This window comes from Physella acuta, unplaced genomic scaffold (assembly GCF_028476545.2).
Source record: "Physella acuta isolate Inbredline_101_S28 unplaced genomic scaffold, ASM2847654v3 ptg001270l, whole genome shotgun sequence".
Taxonomy (NCBI): domain Eukaryota; kingdom Metazoa; phylum Mollusca; class Gastropoda; family Physidae; genus Physella; species Physella acuta.
This window is the reverse complement of record NW_026732785.1, coordinates 66,795-90,108: the sequence shown is the minus strand read 5'-3', so window position 1 is coordinate 90,108 and position 23,314 is coordinate 66,795. Positions and strand designations below refer to the sequence as shown.

At 36.9% G+C, this 23,314-nt stretch overlaps 2 protein-coding genes across 2 annotated transcripts; one reads left to right on the top strand and one right to left on the bottom strand.

Moving 5' to 3' along the window:
- The first annotated feature begins 203 nt into the window (after positions 1-203).
- On the top strand, positions 204-12,805 carry LOC131957831 (6-phosphogluconolactonase-like). Its single transcript, XM_059322634.1, has 5 exons — positions 204-348; positions 10,034-10,234; positions 10,844-10,986; positions 11,224-11,361; positions 11,948-12,805. Exons 1-5 carry the CDS (start codon positions 222-224, stop codon positions 12,071-12,073), a joined length of 735 nt encoding a protein of 244 aa, XP_059178617.1. The 5' UTR covers positions 204-221; the 3' UTR covers positions 12,074-12,805.
- Positions 12,745-22,708, bottom strand: LOC131957830 (uncharacterized). The gene is made up of 6 exons (XM_059322633.1): positions 22,642-22,708; positions 21,109-21,181; positions 19,192-19,314; positions 17,781-17,924; positions 14,114-17,039; positions 12,745-13,230 (listed from the first exon to the last, which is right to left on the bottom strand). Exons 3-6 carry the CDS (start codon positions 19,252-19,254, stop codon positions 13,061-13,063), a joined length of 3,303 nt encoding a protein of 1,100 aa, XP_059178616.1. The 5' UTR covers positions 19,255-19,314; positions 21,109-21,181; positions 22,642-22,708; the 3' UTR covers positions 12,745-13,060.
- Between the last annotated feature and the right edge of the window lie 606 nt (positions 22,709-23,314).

Here is a 23,314-nt window from a genome sequence, read left to right as displayed (position 1 = left end):
ACAATTTAAATTTACTTTGAAACGTATTTTAAATTAACGTAGCTTTCTGAATTTTAAAGAATTTTTATAAAACAAGCAATATCTCCTTAATTTCATAATTCATCTAATATATCGATCATAAATGTAACAAATTAACTTTTAAAGTTAAACGTATAATAAATTACCGGATTTCGTTTCACAGGAAATTCCAGCTTTAATTTTATTACTTCAATGTAAACAAGATGGCAGCTCCCATTATCAGAGTATTTGATTCAGAAGATGAAGTTTCGCAAAAACTTTGCGAGTTTGTAACATCTAAAGCGAATGAAGCAATACATGAACGTGGATTATTTAAAGTAGGATTTTCTGGTATGTTGTTTTATAATAAAATCAGTAGGCCTACCTACCTGTTTGACTGGATTTGTGTTTGTTGAGTTCTCAATGCCGGCATCAACAAACTTTCACTGAAAGTTGAAAGTTTCAGACAGTTTCAGTGATCTATCTAGTTGGAGTAGTTACTAGATCTAGATCCTAAATATCTAGATCTACTACTTAACTTACTAGTACTCACTTAGACTTAGCTCGACCGGAGTTATTAGTGTCTTTAAAATTTAATTTTATCATATTGAAAGCATGACGTGAGATTTTTTAAAAATAAAATTTCCACACATCGTCACATCGTGATTGCTTGCTTACCTTTACTATCCCATGGGTAAAAAATCCCACCATGGTTGGCGGGGTCACTGTGAGTTCAGCAGGCCTATAGCACACATCACAGTATGAACACATGTTCACAAGATCATCTGTTTTCACTTCTCTCTTCCCCCCCTTTCAAACTTTCAAGCAAATTGAAAATCAAACCTACTTCTGTTTTTTTTTTAAGTTCACATAGGCTTAATAATATAGACTTAGATTCTAAATCTACTACCACTCATGCTTGATAGCTGTAAAAAACAATTTACTAAAGGGTAGGTTGTCTTATTACAATTTTTTAATTAAAATTTTCTGTCACTTATCATATATCATTACAAACCATATCACTTACTGGTTAATTTGAGACCAAATTTAATGGTCTAGCTTAATTAGGGGCCGAGAAAACAAACAAAAACAAAATGACCTATTAACATCTTAAAATGCGAAACTCTTTTTCGCCATCAAAAAGTTACGTTGGTTTGTGTTTTCCATTCGTAGCATGATGTCATAGCAATTACGACGACATTGGGTATTTTAGTTACCAAAAAAAACCAAAACATTTTGTTAGAAATAAAACTTTATATTCATTATGTTTATTAAGGAAATATCAGACATATTTATTATAAATTCTTTGTACAATGTACAATTTAAGACATTAGGCATTCCATGATGAATTGAACAATCAATACCCATGAAGATGACAATAAAATTAATATCCAAAACTAAAAATAGATCTGACAGAAATCTAGATCTAGTCCTTCTAACTGTAACGACAATACAGTATTATTAGGTAAGATGATAAATGAACTTTTTTTTAACTTTAAAATTAAACACTCTATAATTAATATTCTCTTCTGTAGTAGCATTAGGTTAGGCGAAGTTTTCTTTTTTTTTTTTTTTTTACCAGCTATGCGTAGTAAATCTACAGTCCTGTAAGCTTGCGTGAACTTAAAATGACCCTAAGTTGATTTACAATTTGCTTGGTTTATGAGGGGAGGGGTGGGATTGCCCACCGACGATCTCTAACAGCAATAGTTAATGCTGTGACGTATGTATGGTAGGCCTGCTGAACTCACTGTGAACCCTCGACCGTGTCAACATTTTTCTCCCGCAGACAAGAAAATGTAAGCAGTCGATCTCGCGAGCGATGCGAGCGACGATGTTTGGAAAATTTTGAATAATTATTTTATAAAATATTATTTCGTTCAAAAAATTTTTTTTTGAAAAAGAAAGAAAATAAAACCGCTCGTGGCATTTCCCATGTGAAACAATAAAATAAAGCACAACTGATTTACGTCGGATTCGAACTCGGAGATTCTAGGTCACCTACCGCACCGTTCTATTTACTCTGCCACACACCACGATGTATTGGAAAATAAAATATTAGACATTTTGTATCAAAAGATTGCTAAAACTAAAAGGAAATAATTACTACTTCATTTATTGATATCATTCTACGTAGTAACTGAGTAACTGCGTAAATTTTACACACAATTCCTATATTTTTAACTAACACAACAGCATTAACGAGGTTGACTGTTGTGAGTTGAGGACAGGGTCGACAAGAAACCAACACGAAGTCCGTTCACAATTCGTTACTTTTATTGCTTGTAATATCACACAACCTAGGATGCCTATAAGAGAATGGACCCCCTAATAATCCTAACCCCACCTTTTATACCCCGCCTAACATCTAAGTTTTCTGCGCTCTATGTCACTTCCCTCCCAATCGTTCCTATGCTACAAAATGTGTGTGTACTATTTATTTACATTCTTTGATCTGAATATACTAAAATAGACTATAGATTAAAGGTTAATGGAAACATGTAAACAAAAGGGACGCTACTCTAAATCTACGTAAATACTTATATGTAACAATCCTAACATACCCCCCTCCCATAAAGGCTAATAATATATCCTTAATATGTTATTAGCTAGGACATAATATACACCAATAGACAGAGACAAATCTTGTCTTCCTTCTTGAGTCAATATGGTAGCTTGTACAACTTGAGACAGCCAGGCGCTAATAGGAATAAACAAACATACCAAGCTAACAATATTCAGTCACTAAGTCATAATTCGAATGCATCTTAACTTAAATGTACCTTTTCCTTCAAAAAAAAATTTTTATACTAACATTCATCATCTACTTATCTCAAATTTAAAACACAATAATTATTGTAATGCAAACATGTAATCAAACAGTATCATCATCTTAAAACATCATATATTTACATAATACAGCATTAATTGTAAACCTTTAAATGACCCTCTCCCAGCCCCTAATATCCTCAGTTCCTAGATAAAGTATCTGCAATAACATTTTGGGCCCCAGGAATATGTACAATGTCAAACCTGTAATCTTGTAAGATAAGTGCCCACCTAGTCAACCTAGCATTATGAAGTTTTTTATTTTCTAATGCTACCAAGGGGGAGTGGTCAGTCAGTAAGGTAAAATGTGTGCCCGATAGGTACTTAGACAGCTTTGTTACGGCCCACACGATCGCCAAACATTCCTTCTCAATCGTAGCATAATTTTTTTCTGACTCGGATAGCTTCCTGCTAACGTATACAACAGGATGTAGATGGGTATCTACCTCCTGCATCAAGCAGGCACCGATACCAAAAGCAGAAGCATCCGTAGCCAAAAGAAAAGGTCTGCCTAGATCAGGTAGCCTTAGAATTGGCTGCTCCGCAAACATCGTTTTAATACTATGTAATGTATCATCACATTCCTTAGTCCACTCAATACCCTTGTACCTTCCTTTCTTTCTAGTTAACTCTGTGATTGGGTGTACCAGTGAGGCGAAATTAGGAATAAATTTCCTATAATAGTTGCACAGTCCTATCAAACTACGTACTTCTTTTAGGGACTTAGGAATTTTTATGTCTAGAATATGCTTTAACGTTTCGCCCACAGGTTTTACAGTTTGGTACGAAATCATGTGACCTAAGAATTGGATTTCTGTCATGCCAATTTCAACCTTACTGGGTCTTGCTGTTAGACCATTATTTTTTAAAGCTGTGAAAAGCGCCTGTAAACCAGTGATGTGCTCATCCCAGTTCTTAGAGAATAAACAAATATCATCAAGATAAGCCACTGTATCATTATTACTCGCTAACACCCGTCTCATTAATCTATTAAAGGTGGCCGGGGCATTAATAAGCCCAAAGCTCATAAAATTCCAATGATATAAACCAAAAGGTGTCACAAAAGCAGTAAATTTCTTAGATGATTCTTTGATCGGGATCTGCCAGTAACCTTTAGATAAATCGAACTTAGAAAAAATTTTTGCCTGCGCTATTTTGATAAACAGTTCTTCCTGGTTTGGCATAGGCTCTGCGTCCGGTATTGTTACCTTATTCAACTGTCTATAATCAACACACAACCTGATCTCGTCATTTTTCTTTTTCACCAAAACGATAGGTGCAGCATATGAGGAGTCCGACGGTTCAATTATACCGGATTTTAATAAATCTTTGATTTCGGCTTGTACCCGTTCTCTATAGTGTAATGGTATATTGTAGGGTTGTAGCTTTATTGGTCGCCCAGATGTTAAATTGATTTCATGTTCTATAGCAGTCGTTTTACCAGGAATGGCAGACAATACGTCGCAGAAGTCGAGCAGAAGTTGTGAAATTCTGGTTTTAATGTCGTCAGGCATTTGTCCTAATTTTACATCCCTATAACTCTCTTGTCCAGATGACACTGTGTGAATCTCGTTGTCATCACAATCTTCAGTGTTGTTAATCATAGCGCAATTTACTGTAGGCGTCACGGTAGACAGTTCCAGCTCATCTGGCCGTACCTCGAATAAACTTAAAATGTTCACATGAAAAATACGGTGCTTGTTATTTATATCGACTTCATAGTCTACGTCTGTCACTTTTCTAGTAATCTTAAAAGGCCCCCGCCAAGCCAGCTGCATCTTATTGTCTTTTGAGGGTAGTAAAACCCTCACTAAATCCCCCACATTGAATTTCCTCAATCTCCGACTATTATTGATTCTGGCTCTGTATATTTCTTGATTAATATCTAATGACATTTTAGCTGTTTCACAAGTCCTAATTATTTGCTCACGTAGATCAATAACCCTCTCATAAGACATTTTTGTGTCACTATCTAATTGTTCATTCAATAGCAGGGACTTCATTAGCTGCATGGGTCCTCTAGGATTCGCGCCATATACTAATTCAAATGGGGAAAACCCGGTGACTGTATGCGGTAATTCCCTATATGCAAATAACAAACATGGTAAAATTAAATCCCAATTAAAGCTATCAGTTATGGGTAGTTTACTTAACATGGCCTTTATAGTGCCATTGAGACGTTCGCAAATGCCATTGCTTTGAGGATGGTAAGGGGTTGCAAAAACCTGTTTGATACCCAACAAACAGGAGATTTTATTAGTTAGTTCTGAGGCAAACTGGGGCCCGTTATCGGACAATATCACTTCGGGAAAACCCGTTCTAGAGAAGAACTGTATTAAACAGTTAATTATATCGTTCGAAGTTGTGGATTTGAGAGGGTAAGCTTCGGGCCATCTAGTCGCTAGATCAACTATGGTCAGTACGAACCTGTGGCCTCTTGCAGACGTAGGACTCAGAGGACCAATAATATCTATCGCAATTTTCTGAAATGGGCGACACGCTAGATCTGTTTTTTGTAACGGTGCTGGTTGTGGTGTTTTCCCCTTTTCCCCGCAAACTTTGCACGACTGTACATATTTAGCTATATCCCTGTCCATACCTGGCCAATAAAACGCTGTCTGAATACGTAGCTTTGTCTTTCTTCGCCCCATATGACCGGCAAGTGAAAGATCATGTGCCTGTTTTAGAACGATAGGTCTATATTTGCTGGGTGTGACCAACTGTGTATACTCCCTGTCCTTGTCTCTGTACACGCGGACCAACGAATTATTCTTTATCGTAAAAGCATGTGACGTAGACTTTGATAACGTGACTGAATTTTTTTGCGCTAATCTAAATATTTTCGCGAGGCTGGGGTCATCTTTCTGTTCCTTCTGGAACACCGCCGGATTCCATATCGATGTGACCTGTTCGTCCGATGCTTGTCTCGTCAACATGTTATTTACATTATCCGATTCTTCTACCCGTAGGGCTTCTTTCTTTGTATGAGACCTAGTTTGTGCCAGCGTAATTCGCTGCGTCTTTAACCACTCATAGATATATTTTTCTGAAGGATTACCTATACCTGGACCGTTAGCAAGGATTAGGTCATACGGGCCCTTTTTAAACACCACCGCTTTCACCTTACCTGTATAGAAAGGGGTATCAATATGTATTATCGCCACAGGCCAGGTGTTCGCTACACCACCAAAACCTTCAACCTCCAATGATTGTCCTGTGTATTCATGTGGTTCAACTAAGTTACATCGAACCCCACAAATATTTGCACCCGTATCTCTCAATGTATCAACTATTCTATCCCCCACTCTACATTTGATAGTACATAATTTAGTGGGAGGTTCACTATCAAATACAAGACCTAGTCATCTTCTGTCCCTCGGCGTATCAACCCCATACCGTCGGTCGCCATTTAAGTTATGATTCCCACCACCACCGTTCCTGCATTGTCTGCTCACGTGTCCCGTTCGGCCACACTTGAAACATCTTATCGGTCTCTGGTTAAAAGACGTGCTACTACAAGGGCAATCCTTATGAGAGTACTGATTACAGTGATAGCAGTTACTTCCCCTGGGTAACGAGGAGGATCTATTATCTGATCTATTATATAGGCCCTCATCCCTGTATGAGCTTCTACCTCTCCCCGATTGTGAAGGTTGGGCGGTAAAAATAGTGGGCGTCATTGGTGTTGAGTCATTCGCGACTGGTCTATCAGGGTGAGCAGCCTGATATTTTTGGCAGAGATCTGTTATCGTTGGCAGGTCGCGAGGTTTACGTTCCTGTAGATAACTAAACAAGTCCCTATCAACCGAACAAAGAACCTTGTCCACCAGGAAAAATTCCTGTAGGTTATCGGCAGTTCGTTCTAAACCAGAGGCCTCAAACCACTTGTTGAATGTGACACTAATCTCGTTGATGAATATTTTAAAATCATCCGAGTTACTAGGTTTTAAATTACGGAACTTCTGGCGGTACGCATCTTCCGTGAGGTGATAATATTCTAGCAGAGTCTGTTTTAATATTTTAAACTCCTTCATCTGATGTTCAGTCAGACTCTGGCAGGCATCCAGCCCCCTACCTCCAATTAGCACGAGGAGTTGGGTGCCCCATTGGGATTCAGGGACATTAGTTGACCTAGCAACGGTTTCAAACCGACGAATGAACGAATCGAGATTGTCCCTACCTTCCTCAAATTTCGGGATCTTACCCAATATTCCCAGTCCCGTACTATCACGGTCCCTATTGTCTGTTGCTGTTACCTGATGCCTGGATTCCTCCAGGCGTACTTGTAATCGAAGCTTTTCAAGTTCTAACTCAGCCCTACTCTGTTGATCGGCCAGCCTAAGTTTTTCTAATTCTATTTCCGCTCTAGACTTTTCTGTTAGTCTAAGTCTTTCTAAATCTAGCTCTATCTTCGCCCTTTGTTCAGCGATCGCAATATCTAATTTGGCCTCACTAGTCTTACGCTCATGTTCTGCATTAATCTGATGCTGCGCCCAATCATCCAGAGCTTCGCCTGAATAGCCTAGCCTTTCCCCCAACTCAAAAAGGAGACCCAGATGTTCGGCCGTTCCCATACCGAACCGTGTACCACAATGTATGGGTAATAACAATGGAGGAATAAATTACCAAGAAAGCCAACAGTCGCAGTGATTATCTGCAGGCGGGGTCCTAACGTTATCTTCTAACAATAACGCCCTCTCCCAGGTATGTCCCCCACCTGAAGATAAACAGAACCTACTGGACAATAGAGGAATCGCTTAGAATCCTCCTACCCTAACCGCCCTTATGAAGTAAGCGATGGAGGAAAACTATAAACTATACAAATATTAAATGCTATCTAAGAATGAAGGAAAAGGTACTTATCTTTAAATAATCCTAAGCTTGTATCCCACGATGGTGTCACACGGTGCGCACTCGGTCCACTCTCCACGTCTGTAGTCCTGAACTTGATTGGAGTCAATAGACGATCAGAGACCTGATATGGTCGCTGGATATCGTAACGGTCGAACAGAAGTCCGTCTCTGCCCAAACGATAACGACTCGAGCAGCTAAATCAAGTGTCGAAAGGTCCATTCACGGTCCAAGGTCAGGCGAATCTGGCACGGCTGTAGATCACGGTGCACTGCAATAGATGGCGGGCGAATCTGGTACGGCTGTAGATCACGGTGCACTGTAATAGTTGGTAGGCGAATCTGGCACGGCTGTAGATCACGGTGCACTGCAATAGTTGGCAGGCGAATCTGGCACGGCTGTAGATCACGGTGCACTGCAATAGTTGGCAGGCGAATCTGGCACGGCTGTAGATCACGGTGCACTGCAATAGTTGGCAGGCGAATCTGGCACGGCTGTAGATCACGGTGCACTGCAATAGTTGGCAGGCGAATCTGGTACGGCTGTAGATCACGGTGCACTGCAATATTTGGCAGGCGAATCTAAATGCAGGCGTGTTGCGGCAAACGATAGGCGTAATGTAGGTCACAACGGTCGTTAGGAAGAACCATCGGGTGGATGTACGTTGTTCTACTGCGTTGAGCAACCAGCTGTTCCACCATCTGTTGTGAGTTGAGGACAGGGTCGACAAGAAACCAACACGAAGTCCGTTCACAATTCGTTACTTTTATTGCTTGTAATATCACACAACCTAGGATGCCTATAAGAGAATGGACCCCCTAATAATCCTAACCCCACCTTTTATACCCCGCCTAACATCTAAGTTTTCTGCGCTCTATGTCACTTCCCTCCCAATCGTTCCTATGCTACAAAATGTGTGTGTACTATTTATTTACATTCTTTGATCTGAATATACTAAAATAGACTATAGATTAAAGGTTAATGGAAACATGTAAACAAAAGGGACGCTACTCTAAATCTACGTAAATACTTATATGTAACAATCCTAACATTGACCAAGTCTAAAAATAAAAAAAAATTGCCAGTAGGCCTAATTAGATCTAGCACAAAAAGGCTCGGAATGAGCATTGTTTAAAATACAATACTAAGGCCTAATTAAAAACTACATATAATTTCATATAAATTATACAGTCGGGTAGGCCACGAAGTATTAATATTAACAAGGTTAATGACCGGTCACGAATTATGTTCAATGAAACTAACAGTGCAGTCTGCCTACTTGGCTTGCAGTGAAGAAAAAAATCAATATACTTATAAAATTACTAATACTTTAATACAATAATAATGCCCACAATTTCTGCACATGCTAAAACTGAATTATAATTAAAATACTAGACTTAACAGTGCATTCCGCAAAAAACAAAAATTAGTTGTTTCTATCTGACAACTAGCGTAACAATGGCGTAACGTTGTTAAAAATAGCAGCGGCATGGTATTTCTATGGGGAATTGGATTTTGGAAGAAGGGAAGCAGCATCATTGTAATTAATCATGGTAAATATATATTTATCTAGGAGCTGTCGAGCGCTGATGCCCGGTGGTCGGTCGTTTTTCGTTGCAGTTCAGTTCCTAATGAGAGTGCTCCATAAGAAATGCTTGTATTAATTATTACTACATATCTCGCAAATGTTTCTGGCATTTAAGCCATAGTATCCATTTCCTTAGCATTTCGCATTAAAATAGTGATGAGATGTTGCTAGATTAGCAGTTTTTTCATTTTTTGTATATAGGACCCCCCAAAAACACTTAAAATGCGAAAACTAAAAGAGCATGACGTTTCAGGGTCAGGTTCTGACTTCCGGTTTTGGTAAGGAGATCGACTACTAAAGGGCAGTTTGATTTTTAGCTAGATATAGGACTATCATCTGACCTACTACTGACACTGTACTGTCTTTTTACAAGTACTAGATCTAGATTCCTAGGTGTTGAAATAAACACTTAAGCTAGATCTAGATTTATTTCAACATCAAATTGCTAAAAAAAAAAGAAATCTGACAGTCCTGATATCTATTTTTTTATATTATATATATTTGAAACTTTTAATTAACTACATTCTCAAAATATAAAATTTCTCCAAAATTGATGCTTTAGTTAAAAGTTTAAAAAGTGTAAGGCTACTCAGAAAACAAAATATTAAAAGAAACTTTTTTTTACAGTGCCTACAATAATGATTGGGCCCATTTTAATTTTTAATTATTCTAAACTTTGATGCTATAACTAAATATGTTCAGTATGAAATGTGGGCATAGCAAATCAATTAAATCACTTATTTGAGTTTTATCACCTCATGCAAACAGGTGGGAGTGCAGCCAAATTTTTATGTAATGGGTTACCACAAGCTTCAACTGATTGGGCTAAATGGAGAGTTTTCTTTTGTGATGAGAGGCATGTCCCCTTTGATGACCCAGAGTGCACATTCAGCATCTACAAGGCAAATTTGCTCTCCAAAGTTCCATTGCCTGTTGAGAATATGTATTCCCTTGATCCTAGTATATCAGGTTGGTAATTTTTTTTTTTTTAATTATTAATTTATGTGTGAAGTGCTTGTTGAATAAAAGTAGAGGGTTAGGCTCAAATACAAGTCAAGTTTTGATTCATGCCACAAGATACAATTTTGTTGTGTGGTCACTGGCTGAGATTGTAATTTGACAAAAACTTGTGTCAAAGGCTGTTTTATTCAGCCACATTACTTCTTAGCAGTACTTAATAAATGCATATCAGTACTTTGAAAATCTAGTTAAAGTTAGATTAAGATATAATTAAGAGTTGCTTTGCTGGTTTTTGTACAATGCCTAGTTCTTATTTGATTAAATGGAGGGGTATTAAAACCAAAACTATAAAGTTTTTTAAGGCTAGGTGCCAGTAGGTATTAACCTGTATCTTTAGCGAGGTTTGATTAGCCTGGTCACTAATGATTTACCTGTGTTTTTTTAGTTTCAGGTATCAGTAGCACTATTAATATTATCAGTAATTGATATGAAATATTTTTAAATATTGATTTAATGTAATGAGTGAGCAAATTATATATTATTTAATTTTAATAATTTTTTTTAACTTAATAAATAGATCATTATAAAGTGCAAATGAACCTTTTTTTTTTTGTTTAGTGGAAGAAGCAGCGGATGATTACGTAAACAAACTTCGCTCTGTTTTCTCTGATGAGCCAATCCCAAGGTTTGACCTTTTGATACTGGGCATGGGCCCTGATGGGCACACATGCTCTCTTTTTCCTGGACATCCACTTCTACAGGTTTTTTAATTCTTGAACTAATTATTCCTGTCTTATCAATATCAGGAAATTTTACTTATAATGCCAAACTCATAATGATCTAAACTGACACATTATTATTAATTATTTTATAAGTAAGAATAATCAAAATTATGTTACATACATTTTAAATTGATCCTAAATAATAATGTTTTCTTATTATATTTGTGCAATGTTTAATTGCTTAGTCTTATATCACTGTCATTTATTTTACAACAGGAAACTAAAATAGCAGCGCCCATTAGTGATTCCCCAAAGCCTCCACCAAGACGTGTGACCTTGACATTCCCTACCATCAACAACGCAGCTTGTGCAGTGTTTGCAACATGTGGGTCTAGCAAAGCTGACATAGTCAAGGTAAATTGGTCACTTGTTTTCATCAACTACAAACTACTACCTCTAATCAGTTCTTTACAGAGTATTTGTAGGGAGTCATTGTCATTGCTGCTGACACCTTGTGGAGCGTAGTGATGCAACCACACCTCTCTACCTTATTCAGTTCTGGACAACTTCTCCAAGTTGGGTTATATGCTCTACTTGAGAGTGATCTCCCTTCCCAGGCTGTGGTTTGGTTTGATGTGTTTCCATTTTCTGTAGCAAAGTTGTTTTATGGGGTAGGGTTTCTAGCTCTACAACCAACCCTCTTTCTTTATATACGGTCTTGGGACTGGCGAGATGCCCCAGAATGTTTATCTAGGCTAAGTTATTAGTAGGGAGTACTGAAACCTATTAATTATTTTCTTCTCTGCTGTTGACGCTAATATTAGGTAAAAAAAAAAAACACCCTAAATTCCAATCAGTGTTTCAGTAAGAAGTAAGATATACTTCCTCTGATTTCCTCATACATTTTTCTGTTTTGTTAATGTATTAAATTAGATTAATGGTTTGTTTCATGTTGCTAAGTATGTGACATATTTGTTGACTTCAATTTTTTTTTCTGCAGCAAGTTTTGGAAGATGCAACCAATGATCCACTCCCAGCTGCAAGAGTTAGGCCCAGTAAAGGGGAGGTAATATGGTTCCTGGATAAAGGAGCTGCATCTAAATTAAAGTCTGTGGCTAACTTGTAATAATTTGTATTAAATGTATTTAAAACCCATTAATTGTATTTTCACTGCTTATTTAACAGTGTTTTGTTATTCAAATCTGTTTGTAACTAAATATCAATTTACAAACATGAGAATTAGCATTCTATTTCTAAATTATTATCAGTTACGCCTAAAAAGTTCTTGTTTTTCAAACAAGTGTTTATTCTCATGATAAAGTAATATTATGTTGCAATTAATAACAATTTACTTAGATTGTTAATAATAATAATTAATTTTAAACTTGTCAATGGTTAGAAAAAGTTTTAAAACTTTCTGTTGTATCAAAATGGACAAACCATCAAAAAGTTTAAAATAGGTTGGGTATTTACTCTGTGGCCTCAGAAAGGTAACATTTTAAAATACATTTTTTAGAAATTAAGCTTGAATGCATATGTTACTATTGTTACACCATGCACAACTTTTTTTTAAAGATTTTTAAATTTTATTTTACAGTTCTTTTTTTTTGGGAGGGATGAATAGACATATACATACAAATATAAATGTACTTTAGTTTTAGATTTATTCAGGTTTGAAAGCTGCAGCCACAAGTATACTGTGATGTAGTTGTTTCAGTCAATCAGTTCACAAACTGATCTTGTTCTTTCACACTTTATTACAGCATTTATACACCATTTATAACAGCAACAATACTGTAGTTGATACAATTTTATTTGTTATCAAATTCATGGAATAAATGCTTTGTTTTAGAAGTTTCATGTATAGTTATTGTTTATTTTGTGTTGGTTTGGAAAGTGATGTTTTTTATTTGTGAAATAATGTAATGAAGTAAAGATGGCTGCTTATGTTTTAAATTTAAGCAATGATGTTTTTTTGTAATGTTTATTATGGCATGATACATCAATAAAAAATAAATATTTAAAAAAATAATTTTAGCTCCCCCCTCATCCTAATTTTAACATCCAGTAGTTTGAAAATTGCATCAAATTTTTAAAAAAAAGCTTGATGCATTCATTTCCCCTTGAATAGATCAATGCCTTCCATCTTAGCTTTTGTCAATTTCTTTTTGTATTTTACTAACTCAAGTTCATGTTTTTTTATATTTTCTTCAAAAGTTTTCATCAAATCAAAGTAAGCTTTTTGTTGCCTCTGGTTGGCCAGTTTCTCTCTTAAATCTCCTTCTGTGAAACAAATAAATTAACAAGCTGATACCCCTAATTTATTGTAAACAACATAGTTGAAAACATGTGCTGTGGTTTCATCTACATTACATCAACTTATCAAACAGTGTTAATTAATAAACAAAGAAGTATTTTTAATATTTAAAAAACAAACACAAATATTAATTATGCCAAATATATCTAAATGTGAAAAAAACACAGTGAAAGGTGAATATTCCTGACGAAGTCTTGTTATTTTTAAATTAAAAAAGAAAATTAGTCTGACTTCATTATCTGAGTTTAGCAACACACTGGCTGTGTATCAGGTTTTTACAAGACATTTAAAGCAATTTTATTTTTAAACTGAGGCCAATCTTTCAAGATATAAAAGAAGTTTCATCCCATCCTAAACATATTTTACATTTTATAATCAGCAGTCATTGTAAAATAATTCTCTTAAGGATTCTCAAAGAGTGATCTTGAGCAACTGGTTTTACTATACTCTAAGCCTATAATCTGGATGCTGCCCTTGCTAGATTTACTTGATTCAGTGCATCAGACATTAGCAGCTCAGTAATGCAGTGCACAGCTCGAGTTCAAAAAACGTGTCAAAAATCTTATTTATTAGCACATCGTAAACACCTGAGCTGGTTTCTAAATTTATACATTTATACATAAATGTGTGTATGTATATAAATATACATATGTACATATATATATATGTATATATGTGTTTGTGAGTGTATGTATGTGTGGGTATATATATATATATATATATATATATATATATATATATATATATATATATATATATATATTATTTATTTATATATAGTAAAAACTAAATTAGAAATAATTTACTAAACAATCTGGCTAGTACACATTATATTAAATTAAAGATTACCTTTAGCAGAAAACATTTCTTTATTTTTTTGGCTGAAAGAGTGCTGCTTCTTCTCTCCTACCAAGTCATTTACCTCCATTGATGCCATGCCATCAAATGTTTTCACTAGCTGTTGAATTTGAGCCTTTTTATCTCCACTTTGCTGCCCAGCGCCTGTGATGGGTGAAATCTTTTCAACAAGACTCTGTAGAGCCAGGCTGCTCTGCTGTAGCTGGCGTAGAAGGGTGTAGATTTCTTCTAGGCTTTTTTCTGCCACCGCCACTTTGGGTTGGAATTCTGTGACAAAACGTCTGCTAATGCGATCTTGATCCACTGAGGAGCCATTTTGTTGTAGGTCGATGACCTTTTTGGTGCTGCTGTTGTCAAGAGTGGTGCTGGCAGACTTTGGTTGTTGTTTTTCTGGAATTTTCATATATGTATCACAGATATCTTTGTAAAGTAAATTCTCCAGCTTGTTTTTCGCATCCAATGTGGTGGCTGTTTCTTTGAGATCATTCAATTTTTTACCTTGAGCTAGATCTTTAGTTTTTCTTTGAAAGAAACCTGATACAGTTTTCTTTTTTGTTTCTTTATCTTTGTTTACTAACTGATTGCTGTTTATTGAAGTTTTTGTAATTTTCTTAGCTTGCAGGCTGTTTAAATTTTGTTTCATTGAGTTATTCATGTACTGCTTGTCCCTTACCTTGACCCAATCTTCATAAGTCTCCAGCATATATCTGTCCAATACTTTTTCTCTTTTCTTCCCTTCTGTGGCAGATAAATTACTTCCCCTTTCACTTATGGTGTCTTTCGATACCAATTTCTCACTTGACATAACAGTTTTGTTAGCAGGCATCGTATTTATTGTTGTAGAACTCGCAGAAGTTTTCTTGGCACCAACCTTGTTGTTGGCAGCTGCATCCTTCGCACCACCCATCCAAGACTTTGACAAGATTGGGGAAGTCTTTGTTTTCTTGTCTTGATTTTCAGCATTCTTTCTATTCTTTTCCAGACCAGTCCCCAGTGCATGCTGTGAGGAAACGCTTGTAGCTGAACCATTTGGGGTGATGTCATATTTGGGTGAACTAGGAGCTGGGGTTTTTGAGGCTTTCCCATAATTTTCTTTGAAAGACAAGCTGTTCAGATAGAGGTGTGATTTAATTTCTTGTGATGCCTTGCTTGGACTTGCTAGTGGTGAAACTTGTTTTTTCGACTTGTCAGTATTTGCTTGTGTTGCGCTGACAGTTCGTTTCACGTCATTTGATAGAGCCTGATAATCCGCAAGTCTTTTGCTTAACTCTTTAGTCCATGAATTAAGGTCTGAATTTATTCTGTCCCTGCTTTGTACTCTGGAACTTTCTTTTTTGTGCAGCTCTTCTGGTTTAACATACAACAGTGGCTCTGCTGAATTAGATCTCTTTGATTTCTTGTTTCGTTTGGCGCTGTTGTTGGAGACTTCACTGGTTTTGTTTTGTTTATTTTTGTTGAGTTTTTCAACAATCCTGGTCTGCAACTCTGTGAGAGGGCCAACAGCTGGGATGGTCCTGAAGGCCAGAACTTCCTTGCTCACAGCCTCTTCCATCTGTACTCTCTTCTCTTTCAACATCTCCTGGGCGGATTTCACTGCGCTCTCTTTCTTTTTCAGATCAAGCTCATGTGTGTTTTCTGTTTTCATTTTTTCTCTAATAGATGTGGTACTTTCATTTTGGAGATTTATTTCCTTTTTGTTAGTTACATTTTTATTACTATTTAAAGCACTATCATTGTCATTTTTCACATTATTTTTGAAGTTACTAGGCTTAGCTTTAAGAACATCAACAATAGTGTCACCAGTTAAAGACTTTGTTTTTTTCACAGGAATACCTGGATTATTACTAATAACACTATTCAAGGACGTAGCTTTTTTCACATTCACATTTGGATTGTCATTAGCAAACACAACATTTCTTTTATCTTTTCCATACATCTTTGACATCTGAGTTTTAATGGAATCCACTAATATAAATCCACTTGGTTGTTCTTTGGTTGTTTTCTTACTGATTTTGTCTTGCTGTGCTGTGTCATTTATTAAAATAAAGCCAGTTTCCCGTTTTGACATGGTTGTATTCTTTTTATCTGGCATCTTTGTAAAGCCTTGGCTAGAGTTTGGACTGTTAAAACTGGGTAAACTTGAGCTAGTCTTTTTTATGGTGCCAGATTTTTGAAAGTCATAAATATGTTCGACATATTTTGGTCTTATTTCCATTAGTTCCTCTGTTTCATTATCAACATAATTACCTTTTTTAGCCCAGGGAAATCTTAAAGAATCTTTTTCTAAGTTTTTATTGCGCCTTAGTTTCATGATTTCAGCATTTACTTCCCCAATGTCGTTTCTGGTCTGCACATTGGGTGTTGAGAACGTTAACATTCTGTGTAGGGATTCACTTTTAAAAGTTGCTGAAGGGCTGTCTGATTTGACAACAGTTGGCGATTCTTTCTTAGTCGCGGATTTACTTCGGCAGGAAGCCTTATTCTGACACCCAGTCTTGCAAGCTTTATCCTCATTCTTGGAAATATTTTTAAGCGCAGCATCAAACTTTATCCAGTTTTCTAATTTTTCTGTGGCACTTGCGAAATTTTTCGGTGACTTGCGTGATTTAGCCCCCTCTCTCTCTTTTGAAGATTTCCCCAACATGTCTTGGGCTAAAACACTGGGTACTGGTTTCACATTTGATACAGATTTGCTGATGTTAGGTTTACTGTAAACCATTTCTTCCATGTAGACACTTGTAGCTGAAGTCGCCCGTGGAACATTTTGTGTTTCCGGTGTTTTGGAAGCATTTTTAAAGCCCAAACTGGAGGTTGTCCTTGCATTATCTAATCGCCCTTTATTACTTCTGAGCTTTGGGGATGGGTACAGGTGTGTTGCGCTGCGTTTAGATAGTGGTTGGTCATTTCTGGACCTCGTCTAAAAATGTATGTACACAAAAAATAAATAATTAAAGTCCTACACATTTTAATGCAAATACAATGCATGCTTTACTTTGGCCACTGATGACACAAACCACTAAGACAAATCTATGAGGGGACCACAGCAAGCAAATAATTATCTTCTCTTAAATCTGTCCTCAGGGATGGTTAGGCCCCGACAGTCTGTGGCGTCACCAGGTCGGGTTTCATCTGGTGCGGTAAATAAGGATGTCACCCCACCCCCTCCAACAATTTAGCATTTGTGGTTTGGTGTCACCCCTACTATTTTAGTTATTTTAACTGGATAAAATATTGTTTTGACATTGAATTTTACGAATTCGAGTCGTGGTGTCACCCCCTAAATGGTGTCACCGCACCCCCGCCCTGCGACGCTTCTTTCATGACCCTGTGCAGTGTGTGGAAGGGAAATGAAATGTGAACATCTTATCCTTCTCATATTTGAAAAGAATCTCTTGATTTATAGTCAAGCTTTGTGAAGTTATTTTAGGGGGCCTTTAGTGGCTTTAGTGATCGCTTAAAAAAAGCGAAAGATCGGCTAAAACTGTACATTTAACGTCGACCCTTGACCTTAGCGGTTTTGTGGATTGCAACCATACATACATTTGCTAACAACTGAAACGATTGTTACTCATTAAGGAAACGTGTTGATTATACACGTCGTCACGTGTAATTCTAATTTTGGTTACCCTAACTTTCATACACGCCACGCTAAACGTACCTTTTGCTTGGCGCCCACTTCAGCAGACGACGATTTCTCTGATCCATTCCCGTCGTCTCTAAATGACGAACTCTTCAGCGTTCGCGTGGAAACTGCTGTAGGCTGGTGTCTCGAGCGGGCGTGCGCACCCATTCTGGCGCATGTCTTGATCGTTGTGGGTGAGGATAGAATGGGAAAAAAGCATTTGATGAGCACAAGGATTGTGTTTTTTTAACTTGACAGTATTCGACTTCCACGCACGTATTAAGTATAAGTGTAAAGCTGCAAGTAGTGGGTTTTTTTCGGACCCTACCAGTGGCGTAGGCAAGGGGAGGTTAGGGGGGGGGGGGTTATAACCCCTCCCATGGACCTATATATATATATATATATATATATATATATATATATATATATATATATATATATATATATATACATATATATATATATATATATATATATATATATATATATATATATATATATATATATATATGATTGTATACATTTGGAAAAATGTTTGAACCCCTCCCATGACCAATTCCTGGCTACGCCACTGTTTCAGACATTTTTCTCTGGGGTAAGGGGACACTGGTTAAAGTAGGCCTATATATTTTATATTATAACTCTACATCTGCTCAATGGGTCGCTAGGTCTAAGTCTAAGGATGATTTTTTAAATTATATATTTTAAATTATACATTATTGGTGATATGAAGGTTTTAAAACCCCACCTAAACTTGCTGATGATAAGAATAAGATTTTAAAAATATTTTTTTTAAACCATTTTAATTAGGTTATGTAAAGATTTTTAAAAAAACCCACCTTAATTTAGTGATGCATAGATTTAAAAACCCACCTTACTTTGCTATGTTAAAATTTAAAAAAAACCCATCTTAATTTGCTGATGTAAAGATTTTAAAACACACATTAAAATAATGTGATATAAATATAATGTAATATAAATAATACAACAATAAAACCCGCCTTAATTAGGTGATGTAAAGATATAAAAAACCACCTTAGTTTAGTGGTGTAAAGATTAAAAACCCACCTTAATTAAGTGATGTAAAGATTAACAAAACCACCATAATTAAGTGATTATGTAAAGATTGTTTTAAAAACCCACTTTAATCAAGTGATATAAAAAACCCACCTATAGTTGGTGATGTAAAAAAAAAACACCTTAATTTGGTGATGAAAAAAAAACTTAATTTGGCAATGTAAAAAAACCCACCTTAATTTGGCGATGTAAAAAAACCCACCTTAATTTGGTGATGTAAAGATTTAAAAAAACCCACCTTAATTTGGTGATGTAAAAAACCCACCTTAATTGGTGATGTAAAAAACCCACCTTAATTGGTGATGTAAAAAACCCACCTTAATTTGGTGATGTAAAAAACCCACCTTAATTGGTGATGTAAAAAACCCACCTTAATTTGGTGAGAGATTGTTGTCGCAGCGCAGCGTGCGATCTCGAACAGAATTAATGCCATGGTTCAGCGGCTGTAGCGGTCAGTCAACTTCTGGTGATGAGGGGGGAGCAACCACAGCAACTGGTGTACGGAGTTTTAGTGTTAGAAAAACTTGGTAAAAATGTTGTGATCGCGTAGGGGGGGGGTGAGTAAATATCAATGTCCGTTATTGAGGACACGGATCCTGAGTAGGTCTAAAAATAAAATGGAGGTAAGGGGGATCGGACTTTGTGACGGGGGAGGAGAGGGTTAAGAACTAGACTAATACAACGTGGCATTAAAAAAAATTTGACGAATTTGTTAGATTTTTTTTTGAGGGATGGGGAGTAGAAGAAGTTTGAAATCTCATATTATAACCAAATAATCATAACTCTAAAGGAAAGGTTACTTTTGCGTTGAAAAGTCTTTTTAACACGTTTTTATTAACTCAGCTTCGCGTGGATGTGTTTGTTGTTAAAATTGACATCGAAAATTAGCCCACTTCTGATTGCTCTATAGATCTGAAATTTGGCATGCAGGTTACTTTCGCCTAACAATTTCAGATGCAATCATAAAAACTAGCAATTAGAGACCGTAATTAGCTTAATTTAATTACGCCCAAAGGACCATAAAATTGAGGACATGATTTCTAAAGATACCGACAAGACTGGAGGCTTGTTGACACAGTTACTTCGGCCCCAATCGATGTGAGCGCGCTGGCCGTGTTCGTATAGTGGTTAGTACTTCGCGTTGTGGCCGCGACAACCCAGGTTCGAATCCTGGTCGCTCAAGATTTTTTTAGTCCGTGTATTTATAAACACTTAGTCAATTCATACTTAATCAAGTCATTAGATAAAGTAGAAAATAAACTATATAAAAAACTTTTTTAAAAACCACGTTTTTCATGTGTAGCAACGGACTAAAAAGGAGAAAATAAAATACTTAAAAAAAACTTTTTAAAAAACCACGTTTTTCTTGTGGACTAAAAAGTAGAAAATAACTATTTACATACATTTGATGACAAAAAACGTGGGTCGGGCAGATGGGTCGGGAAATTTGATGGTGAACGTACCCACGTTTTTTGTCATCAAATGTATGTAAATAGTTATTTTCTACTTTTTAGTCCACAAGAAAAACGTGGTTTTTTAAAAAGTTTTTTTTAAGTATTTTATTAAGAATTACTTTATAGACTTCAAACGATACGATCATAGGCCTACTTAATCTGAGTGATAAATTGATTGATTGTTTGATTGATTGGGGGTCGTCCATAAATGACGTCACACTCGTAGGGGGAGGGGGGTCCGTAATTTTGTGACGGCGAGTGGGGTTCAGATGGTGTGACGTCACACTTTTGCATTATAAAAAAGCAATGTTAAAAAACGAATTTTAGCCGTTGTTTATGTTGACAGAGTTCAGGGAAGATTTTGGAAAACTGCAATTTTGAGGGGGGGGGGGGGCGCATGATTTTAGGGGGAGGCTTTTTGTGACTGAGGGGGGGGGTCGTCAAAAAAGCGTTATGTCATTTATGGATGACCCCTAACTGAAAAGGAAAAGTTATTTTTGCGTTGAAAAAAGTCTCTTTAAGAGTTATTTCATAGACTTCAAATGCTACATAGATGACTGATGTTACACGATAATGACTTCAAATGAGTGATAGATAGATTGCTTGATAGATTGATTGTAAGACAGGCTTTCATTTGGCATTCACAGAGTGAAGAGGCTGACCAAGATAAAAAAAACTGTGACGTGGTTAAGAGACATAAGAAAGATGGGATAGCATTGGAAAAACTTGTCCGTCTTGCCTAACAAACGTTTGTGTGCTGCTAATGCCTGTGGTCAGCGGTGCGAGGAGGAGTGCATGCAATTAACCTAAAATTAAACTCGGCGTCAACTTACTTCAGAAACCAATCAGGTTTGGTTGTCTCGTGACCAGGTCAAAGGTCACCATGGTTTGACATTTGAAGAGATCCTAAAATAGAAATTGTTATACATATATTTTTATACAGAGCTGCAAGGTCACAACGGCGGGAAAAAAAGCGGGGGGGGGGGGGGGGCGAAGTTTTTTACTTTACATAAAAACCGGTCAATGTTTATGTTTTAGCAGCACCTCCACCTTGAGCATTGAAGGGGAAGGGTTCGACAATCATTAGAGATTTTAGTCGATACACTGTCCAGTACTAATCCGATTTTCTTTCAGGCACTCTCCTCCCCCCCCCTCCCTTCCCTCTCCAGACGAAATAGGAAAAAATTAATGCATAGAAAATATATAGTGTCCCCCTTCTTCCAAAATTTCAACCCCTGAGAAAAATATTTCAAAGAAACTCTGCCACACCGAAGTTACATGACAATGACTTCCCGCAAGTCTATGTTTTGAATATTGTCTCAAGGTTTTTAGTTAGCGACCAATTTCATTTCGAATATTTAACATTTTTTAGTATCCCCCACCTACTCATCCGCCCCACCCATTACCACGTTGTCGGTAAAACAAAGTTTACTTTGGACATTTTTAAAAAAAAAATTCTTGCTAGAAAATGGATTTTATACCAAGGCCGATAATCCTGCAAGTCTACGGCAACGCCGCTGGGTCTATCTATAGACTATACACGGTAGATAACTACTGACCATGAAGATTTAATCGTGCGCGAAAAGTTATTATAATATGCAATAATATTTTTTTTTTCACTGTTTCTTTCAGAATTTTTTTTTCTCCGGGAGAAGGGGACCAGTGAAGTTTCGGGTGGCGCGGGGTGGGACATTGTTGACTGGTAGAAGAATATATTTTCTATATAAATTCTATTTTGTCCAGAGAAATAGGGCGGGGCGGTAAACGTGCTCCAATGAGGGGGTCGATGCCGCCTCCCCTCCCCCCCCCCCCCTGAAGAGATGCCTGAAAGAAACGGGTCTCTTTAATCACACATGTACGCCATACAAATATAGGATATAACATCTTGTTATATATCCCCATAGTTTAGCATTTAATATAGACCCCGCCCTGCCTATGGTGGAGAGACTGCTTTAATGGTGGTGGGGGCGATTCTGTCGGGGGGGGGGGGGGGGGGGGGGGTTGCAGCGGTCTCAAGCTCGGGGTCCGAACCCGTAACTATTGGGTCAGAAAGCGCAGCATCGCTAGCTACCAGACCACAATAATAGACCTACATATCTGATAATTCTTTATTAAGTAACTAGAATCTAGATCTATCAAAATGTAAATTAAACCTTGCATTAAATTTTGAGTAAATAAACCTAGATTCTAGATCTGCGTATTTTCATCTTTATTTAAAAGTAAATTAAAAGGTTCTGTTCTACAGTTAGATAAAGTCTAATAAATCTAGTCTAGAGTCTAGATACGATTATAAAAGGAGGAAACACATTATCTCCTTAATAGGCCTTTACGTTGATTCTAAAATAATGGCTGTTTGAATGATTTACTTAGTTCTTAGGTGGAAAATAAACTTGTCTCTGTCCTTCTTGAGATGAGTTCGCATGAATGACGTGTTTCCTTGACACCTGATTTTGTGCACATCTTTCTTAGTGCGCAGTTTGGTGTGCATATATTTTTATAGGCTAAATTACTTATTTTTTCGCGAAGGGTTGTCAAAATAATATCATGGACAAAACAACTGCATTGAAAATACAAATTTAAAGATTAATAATCTTTGTATCGACAAAGGTAGCGACAAGGATTAATCTGTATCGAAATCAGTGTATCTTTTAGACTATTTTCTCCGGGGGCCACTTGAAGTTGAAAATTTTGGAGTGGGAAGGGGGGGGGGGGTGAGATAGGGGCGGACTAAATTTTACGGGGGGTGGGGGGGGGGGCGGACACTGGTAAAAGTATATATTTTCTATATAATATTCTATTTTGTTCGGGGTTAGAGGGAATGCGGCTGTAAACGTATGTCGGGGGTGAGGGGGGGGGGGGGCCAACCCCCGAAGAGATGCCTGAAAGAAACTCTGATCGTAATTCTGTTTAATACAGTATATCACTAATGCATCTGTCGTGTAACAATATATAGGTTACTGTCTGCGTGTACTTGATGGCGTCACTGAACGGCTCTGTGCGGAGTCAGGGACGAACCGTGACAAAGATGGATCGGCGGCT

Coding starts and splice junctions, on each gene's coding strand:
- LOC131957831 (XM_059322634.1), top strand. CDS start 222: ATGGCAGCTCCCATTATCAGAGTATTTGATTCAGAAGATGAAGTTTCG. Junction 10,235..10,843: donor CCTTGATCCTAGTATATCAG/GTTGGTAATTTT, acceptor TTTTTTGTTTAG/TGGAAGAAGCAGCGGATGAT. Junction 10,987..11,223: donor CTGGACATCCACTTCTACAG/GTTTTTTAATTC, acceptor ATTTTACAACAG/GAAACTAAAATAGCAGCGCC.
- LOC131957830 (XM_059322633.1), bottom strand. CDS start 19,254: ATGGCATTAATTCTGTTCGAGATCGCACGCTGCGCTGCGACAACAATC. Junction 17,925..19,191: donor CAATCTCTCACCAAATTAAG/GTGGGTTTTTTA, acceptor ACAACGATCAAG/ACATGCGCCAGAATGGGTGC. Junction 13,231..14,113: donor AGAAATGTTTTCTGCTAAAG/GTAATCTTTAAT, acceptor TTTGTTTCACAG/AAGGAGATTTAAGAGAGAAA.